The sequence below is a fragment of the Vombatus ursinus genome, unplaced genomic scaffold, assembly GCF_900497805.2.
Source record: "Vombatus ursinus unplaced genomic scaffold, bare-nosed wombat genome assembly UNPS02014807.1, whole genome shotgun sequence".
NCBI classification, from domain to species: Eukaryota; Metazoa; Chordata; class Mammalia; order Diprotodontia; family Vombatidae; genus Vombatus; species Vombatus ursinus.
The window spans coordinates 9,934,499-9,942,887 of NW_020954585.1; the positions used below are offsets into that span (position 1 = coordinate 9,934,499).

The 8,389-nt window shown below is 40.8% G+C and overlaps 1 protein-coding gene across 1 annotated transcript in view; it reads left to right on the forward strand.

Annotated features, from left to right (window-relative positions):
- The first annotated feature begins 1,405 nt into the window (after positions 1-1,405).
- Positions 1,406-8,389, forward strand: part of LOC114052275 (glycerophosphodiester phosphodiesterase 1-like) — a 23,920-nt gene continuing 16,936 nt past the window's right edge. The window contains exon 1 of the mRNA XM_027874814.1: positions 1,406-1,807. Coding sequence (XP_027730615.1) covers positions 1,547-1,807 — 261 coding nt within the window. The 5' untranslated portion in view covers positions 1,406-1,546. The remainder of the gene's footprint in view (positions 1,808-8,389) is intronic.

Below are 8,389 nucleotides of genomic sequence, written 5' to 3' on the forward strand. Positions count from 1 at the left end.
GCTGTTGCCGCCGCCGCCACCGCCCTCACTCCGCCTCCCAGGCAGGGCACTTCCGGTATCGCACTACCGGAGTAGAAGAGTTCTGCCTCCGCTCTGGGGCTACCCAACTAGAAACTACAACTCCCGAAGGGCTACGCGTGTCGCCTGTCTGGTCTCCAGGATTGGATGAGCAGCGTTGCATCCTGGGATGTGTGGTTCTCACAAGAGGCAAGCTCTTCCCCTACCCCGCAAGAAAAAGGAGGTTGGCAGAAACGGGAAAACTCTATTCTTAAGTAAGTCATCTGTTATTCAAGTCAAAGCTGGAAGGAACCTTACAGTGCTTTCTATCAAATTAATCTGTCCACGCATCATTGGGGCTTTAAAAACATCGACATAGCCATGAATGCTGATCCAAGTTGCCCAGATGTACGAACCATTCCCTGCTTTCCAGAGAAGCCCCAAGTGTTTAAGTAATTTGCCCAAGGTAACATAGCTATAAGTGACAAGCAGAACGCAGTTATTTTACTAGTAATGAGGAGACGGCTTCAGAGAGTTCAATTTCATCAAGGTTATACGCCGAATGAATGAATGGAAGAGCCAGAACTAGAACCAAGTTCTGTTCCATGAACAAATGAATTGATGTAACAAATGGCATTTTAAAACAAGTTCTCTTATACTATCAGATCTCTCCTAAGGAAATTACTTTATATTCACCAGGGTCATTTCTCTGTAAACAAACTGGTTTATGGATAATATTTCAGGCCTTAGAACATCCTTAGGCTTTCAGGATGGAAGAGGATTTTATTAAAAAGTGGAAACAATAAGCACAGAAAGAAGGCAAAGCAGTCCTTGAATCCAGATCTCTTAACTCTTTTGTGTTGCCCTGCTTCCGAAGAACCTGTCTTCCAAAACTTTTCCACTTGCTTCATTCCCATATGAAGTTCAAGTGCCTTATGGTATGTGTGATTGCATAATGTCCACTTCTTTAATCAGATCATTTATAGAGAGTACTTTAATGTTTGCAAAATGTTTTACAAATGTAATTTCATTTGATCCTCACAACATCTCTGAGAGGTAGGTGCTTTTATTATCATCACTTTTTTGCAGATGAAGAAACTGACGCAGGGGCTAAGTAACTTACACACATCAGTTATTTTAGTTTTTGAGGCCGCATTTGAGGTCCTGGGCCAGCGCCTTAGCCACTGCGCCACCTAGTGGCCCTCCTGCAGAACGTGGATGAATGTAGCAAAGGTTAAATAAAGACAGCAATGGTCCGTAGACTCAGATGGAAGTTCCTCTAGAACTCGAGCCTCCAAACTAGGTCCTGTTGCTATAGCAGTGGCCCCGCCTTGAATGCCCCGGAGTTCCGAGGTGCTGATTGGTCGGCGGGGAGGCTATCTTTCCGGATGTTCCCGGGCCGGCCATTGTGCGCGCCGGTTCCCTCTGCGGGTGACGGCTCTGATCGTCCGGCTCTCCCGCGCCTTTCCCTCTTCTCTGAGACCGGCGGACCCGGGACTCTGTCCCAGAGGCTGCAGGTGCCGGCGCCGGCGCCGGCCCCGACCCCCACATGTGGTTGTGGGAGGAGCAGGGGGGCCTGTTGGCCTCCTTCTCCTTCCTGTTCGTTCTGCTGTTGATCCTGACCCGCAGCCCCTTCAACTCGTGCCTCTTCACCTTCAGCTTCTACCTGCTGCTGCGCTTCTTAAGCTTCGAGCCGGTGCCCAGCCGCCGGGCCCTGCAGGTGCTCAGGCCCCGCGGCCGCATCTCTGCCATCGCCCACCGCGCTGGCGGCCACGATGCCCCTGAGAACACGCTGGCCGCGATTCGGGAGGTAGGGAAGGGGGAGCCCCTCCCCCTCTCGGGGTACTCCTCTCCCCCACCCCCAGGGTTTCCTCTCGCACCTTTCCAGCCCCGAAGAAATGGGGTCTCTCAGTACCCCCTTGTTGAACGCGTGAACCTCTCAGCCTCAGTTTCTTCCTCTGTAAAATGGGAGGTAGGAATGTGTGTGATAGATAGCCCCAATATACGGTCAAATATATTTATGTATGAGAAACGCTTTGCAAATTTTACTGTGCTATTCAATATGCATTATTATTATTTATTATTAAAGGCAGTTAGGTAGCTCAGTGGATGAGAGCTGGACCTAAAAGACCAGAATTCAGAATTCAGATGTGGCCTCGGTCACTTAGTAATTGCATGACTACAGTATGCAAATCACTCAACCTCGGTTTTCCCATATGTAAAATGAATACGAACGCCCCACCTGTGAGGATCAAGTATGATCATATATAAGGACAAAGAGTTTGCAAATCTTGCAGTGCTATATCAATGTGCATTATTATTATTCATTATTAAAGGCAGCTAGGTGGCTCAGTCTATTAAGAGTCAAGAACACCAGAGTTCAGAGATCCACTCAATCTCATTTTTCCCGATTTGCAAAGTTGGAAGAAGTAGGGCAAGAACCTCTGTTCCTCAGTGTAGCTGTGAGCATCAAGCATAATGCTTGCATCAAGCATAATGATTTGCACTTTGCAAATCCTACAGTGCTATATAAATGTGAATTACTATTATTAAATCATTAAAGGCAGCCGGGTGGCTCAATGAATGAGCTTGCTGGACCTGGAATCTGGAAGATCAGAGTTCAAATGAGGCCTCAATTACTTTCTAATTGCATAACTGGGGTAAATCTCTTAACCTCTGGCTACCTCAGTTTTCCCATTTGTAAAATGGGGAGGTGGTGGTGGTGGTGGTGATGGTGATAGCCCCTGTTCCACAAGGTAGCTGTGAGCATCAAATATAATTATGTATACGTAGCATTTAAGGCAGCTAAGTTGCTGCTGGAAGTGCAGGAAGACTCATCTTTCAGAGTTGAAATCTGGCCTCAGGTACTTACCTCTGTGACCTTGGTCAAATCACTTAATCCTGTTTGCCTTATTTTCCTCATCTGTAAAATGTATGGGAGAAGGAAATTGCCAACCACTCCAGTGTCTTTGCCTAGAAAACCCCAAATGGGATCACAAAGAGTCATACAAGACGAAAACAGTATAGTGCTATATAAATGTGGGCTATTATTTTTTAAAATTTATTTATTTTTAGTTTTCAACAATCACTTCCATAAGCTTTTGAGTTTTAAATTTTCTCCCTCTCCTTCCCCAACTCCCTCCCCAGGATGGCACGCAATCTGATACAGGGTATACATATACATTCCTATTAAATATATTTTCATATTAGTCATGTTATAAAGGAGAATTAGAACCAATAGGGGGAACCATAAGAAAGAAGAAACAAAACAAAACAGAAGGGGAAAAAAGAGCAAATACTATGCTTTGATCTGCATTCAGACTCCATAGTTCTTTCTCTGGTTGTGGATAGCATTTTCTATCATGAGACTTTTGGAAATATCTTAGATCTTTGCATTGCTGAGAAGAGCTACGTGTATCAAAGTAAGTCATCATACAACATGGGTGTTACTGTGTACAATGTTCTAGTTCTGTTCACTTCACTCAGCATCAGTTCATTCAAGTCTTTCCAGGTTTTTCTGAAGTCTGCCTGCTCATCATTTCTTATAGCATAGTAGTATTCCATTACATTCATATACCACAACTTGTTCAGCCATTACCCAACTGATGGGCATCCCCTCAATTTCCAGTTCTTGGCCACCACAAAAAGAGTTACTATAAATATTTTTATACATGTGGGTCCTTTTCCCATTTGTATGATCTGTGGGATATAAACCTAGAAGTGCTATTTCTGGGTAAAAGGTTATGCACATTTTTATAGCCCTTTGGACATAGTTCCAAATTGCTCTCCAAAATGGTGGGATCAGTTCACAGCTCCACCAATAATGCATTAGTGTTCCAATTTTTCCACTTCTCCAACATTTATCATTTTCCTGTTTTGTCATCTTAGCCAATCTGATAGGTGTGATGTGGTACTATAGAGTTGTAAAAATTCTGTAAAAATTCTTTCCCAGTTTTCTACTTCCCTCCTAATCTTGGTTGCATTGGCTATGTTTGTGCAAAAACTTTTCAATTTAATGTAGTCAAAATTACCTATTTTGCATTTCATAATGGTCTCTACCTCTTGTTTGGTCATAAATTCTGTTCTCCATAAATCTGACAGGTAAATGATTCCTTGCTCTCCCAGTTTGCTTATAGTATCAGCCTTTATATTTAAATTCTTTACACATTTTGACATTATTTTAGTATATGGTGTAAGATTTTGGTCTATGCCTAGTTTCTGCCATACTGTTTTCCAGTTTTCCCAGCAGTTTTTGTCAAATAGTGAGTTCTTATCCCAGAAGCTAGGGTCTCTGGGTTTATCAAATAGTAGATTACTATAGTCATTGACTGCTGTGTCTTGTATACATAACCTCTTCCACTGATCCACCACTCTATTTCTTAGCCAGTAATGTGGGCTATTATTAATGACCTATTTCCATCCTTGGGCAAATAATCACTTAAACATTCCAAGCCTCTGTTGTTTAATATAGGCAGCTGGGCTAGATCGGGGGTAGGGTCCCTGTGGCCTTGAGGCCACATGTGACTCTATCGGTCCTCAAATGTAGCCCTTTGACTGAATCCAAACTTCACAGAGCAAATCCCCTAAAAGGATTTCTTCTGTAAAACTTGGACTCAGTCAAAAGGCTGCACCCAAGGACCTAGAAGGCTACACGTGGTTTTGAGGCATCAGGTTCCCCACCCCTGGCCTAGAAGATAGTTGACCTTTATATAGCTCTTCAAATTTTGTCTCATTTTATCCTCAAAACAACCCTGTGAAGGAGCTGTTATTATCCTGATTTTACTGTTGAGGGAACTGAGATAGATAAAGATTAGTTGACTTTCCCAGGATCACACAGCTAGTAAGGTGTGTGGCAGGATTTGAACTCAGGTCTCTCTGAGTCTAGGTCCACCTGTTCTACTACCTGGCTACTTCTCTCCTATCCAGTTTTCTGTTATTTTCATCTTTCTGTCTTCTTTCATGCCATGAGGTACATCAGTGATTTCAAGGGCTTCACTATGAGCCCAGTAAAAGTAAGTTTGAAGTTAGGAGACTAAGAAGAGCAGAAACTAAAAGGTGAAAGGAATACTTGAGTTAGTAGATATTAGTGGTCATCAGCCAGGTTGGAACTCTTCACATTCTCCCTCCTCCTTCCCCCTTTGCTTATATGCCAGAGATCTGAAGGGAGGTTGAGTGTCTTCTTGTCTATAACTTCTCGTAGTCTTTATATGACTTCTTTATACATCTGATGAAAGACAACATTTTCCATCACAAACTATAATGATCTTAAAAACATCAAAGAAAGTAATGGAAAGAAAAATTATAGGACTTAATTTTCCTTAGGATAAATGCAATCAACAAGTTTCATCTTCCAAATATTTAACATAAACTCTCTAAAAGTATAGGTAACAATGCTAGATACAGAGTAGATATTTAGTATACATTTGTTGATTGATTTTTGTAGTTCAGATGTATGTGTGTATAATTGAAGCAGTAGTATATTTGAGGACTTTTCTAACAAAGAAAATTGTTTTATGTACATGATAATCCATGTTTAAGAAAAGCCCAATATTTGCTCTTCCTTAGATATTTTTTATTGTATTAATTTAATTTATTTAGTTTTAGTTTTCATCATTCACTTCCACAAGATTTTGAGTTCAAAATTTTCTCCTTATCTCGCCCCTACCCCCACTCTAAGATGGCGTGCATTCTGAATACCCTTTCCCCTAATCTGTCCTCCCTTCTGTCACCCCCCCCTTCCCTTATCTCTTTCCCCTTCTATTAGATTTCTGTACCCCATTGCCTGTATATCTTATTTCCCCAGTTGGAAGTAAAAACAATTTTTAACATTTGTTTTCAAAACTTTGGGTTCCAAATTCTCTCCCTTCCTCCCTCACCACCCACCCTCATTGAGAAGGCAAGCAACTTGATACAGGCTATACATGTGTAGTCATGTAAAACACTTCCATAGTAGTCATGTTGTAAAAAACTAACTATATTTCCCTTCATCCTATCCCATCTCCTGTTTATTCTATTCTCTCTTTTGACCTTGTTCCTCCTCAAAAAGTGTTTGCTTCTGATTACCCACACCCCAATCTGCCCTGCCTTCTGTCATCTCCCCAATCTCTTATTCCCTTACCCCATATTTTCCTGTAGGGTAAGATAGATTTCCATACCCAAGTTAGTGTATGTTATTCCCTCCATAAGCCAAATTTAATGAGAACAAGATTCACTCGTTCCCTCTCACCTTCCCCCACTTCCCCTCCACTATAAAAGCTTTTTCTTGTCTGTTTTATGTGAGATAATTTACCCCATTCTACCTCTCCCTTTCTCCTTCTGCCAAGTATAATCCTCTCACCCCTTAATTTTATTTTTAGATATCACCCATTCATCTTCAACTCACCCTGTGCCCTCTATCTATCTATCTATACATATATTTTCCCTCCTGTACCCTAATACTGACAAAGGTCTCATGAGTTACAAATATCATCTTTCCATGTTGAAATGTAAATAGTTCAACTTTAATAAGTCTCTTATGATTTCTCTTTCCTGTTTACCTTTTCATGCTTCTCTTGAGTCTTGTATTTGAAAGTCAGATTTTCTATTCAGCTCTAATCTTTTCATCAAGAATGCTTGAAAATCCTCTATTTCACTGAATGTTCATTTTTTTCTTCTGAAGGATTATACTCAGTTTTGCTGGGTAGGTGATTCTTGGTTTTAATCCTAGCTTCTTTGACCTCTGGAATATTATGTTCCAAGCCCTCCAGTCCCTTAATGTAGAAGCTGCTAAATCTTGTGTTATCCTGATTGTTTCCACAATACTTGAATTGGTTCTTTCTGGCTGCTCTGCAATATTTTCTCCTTGACCTGGGAACTCTGGAATTTGGCTATAATATTCCTAGGAGTTTTCCTTTTGGGGTCTCTTTCAGGAGGTGATTGGTAGATTCCATCAATTTCTGTTTTACCCCCTAGTTCTAGAATATCAGGGCAGTTTTCCTTGATAATACCTTTTTTTATTATTAATTAATTTATTTTGATTTATCAACAATCACTTCCATAAACTTTTGAGTTTTAAATTTTTCTCCACCTCACTCCCCAAGATGGCACGCAATCTGATATAGGCTATACATATATATTCCTATTAAACATATTTTCACGTTAGTGATGTTGTAAATAAGAATTAGAACCAATAGGAGGAACCACCAGAAAGAGGAAACAAAACACAACAGAAGAAAAAAAATCAGGAGGAGCACGTAGCTTATTCTCTTGTTTTCCTTTCCCATCTCCATTCCTGGTTCCTATTTACAGTAGGTTAAAATCCTCTGTTCTTTACCATTTAGGACCAGGGAAGACATCTGAGAGGAGATACAATTTGAGAAAGATTATGAACAAAAAAGAGGAGGAGGCAAATTGACAGAAGGGTGTATCACAGAGCAAGACATTATATTATAGACACCAGTGTGAAATCATGCCTCCCACACTGAGTCATTAAGGTATTTTTTGGTATGTGTATAAATACAAGATCTAGAAGATAAAAAAAAAAATGTCTTTTTAGACTAAGTTAGGTGTCATCAATTATTTGACTTTTTTTCTTTTTTCTTTTTTTGACCTTTTTTTAAAAATTTTTAGGCAATTGGGGTTAAGTGACTTTCCCAGGGTCACACAGCTAGTAAGTGTCAAGTGTTTGGTCTGAGACTGGATTTGAACTCAGGTCCTCCTGACTTCAGGGCCAGTGCTCTATCCACTCTGCCACCTAGCTGCCCCCCTTTTTCTCTTTTTTAAAATTATTTAGTTTTAGTTTTCAACATTTACTTCCACAAGATTTAGAGTTCCAAATTCTCTCCCTTCCTCCCTCCCCACCCACCGTCATTGAAAAGGCAAGCAACTCAATGCAGGCTATACATGTAATAGTTATGTTGTGGAAGACTAATTGTATTTCCTTCCATCCCATCCTGCCCCCCATTTATTCTATTCTCTCCTTTGACCCTATCCCTCCTCAAAAGTGTTTGCTTCTGATTACTCCCTCCACCAATCTGCCCTCCCTTTTATCATCTCCCCCTCTCTTATCTATCCCCTTCCCCCCTATTTTCCTTTAGGTAAGATAGATTTCCATGCTCAATTGAGTGTGTTTGTTATTCCCTTCTTGAGCCAAATCTGATGAGAACAAGATTTACTCTTTCCCTCTCACCTGCCCCCTCTTCCCCTCCACTGTAAAAGCTTTTTCTTGCCTCTTTTATGTGAGATAATTTACCCCATTCTACCTCTCCCTTTCTCCTTCTCCCAGTACAATCCTCTCTCACCCCTTAATTTTATTTTTTAAATATCATCCCTTCATATTCAACTCACCCTGTACCCTCTATCTATCTATCTATCTATCTATCTATCTATCTATCTATCTATCTATCTATCTATC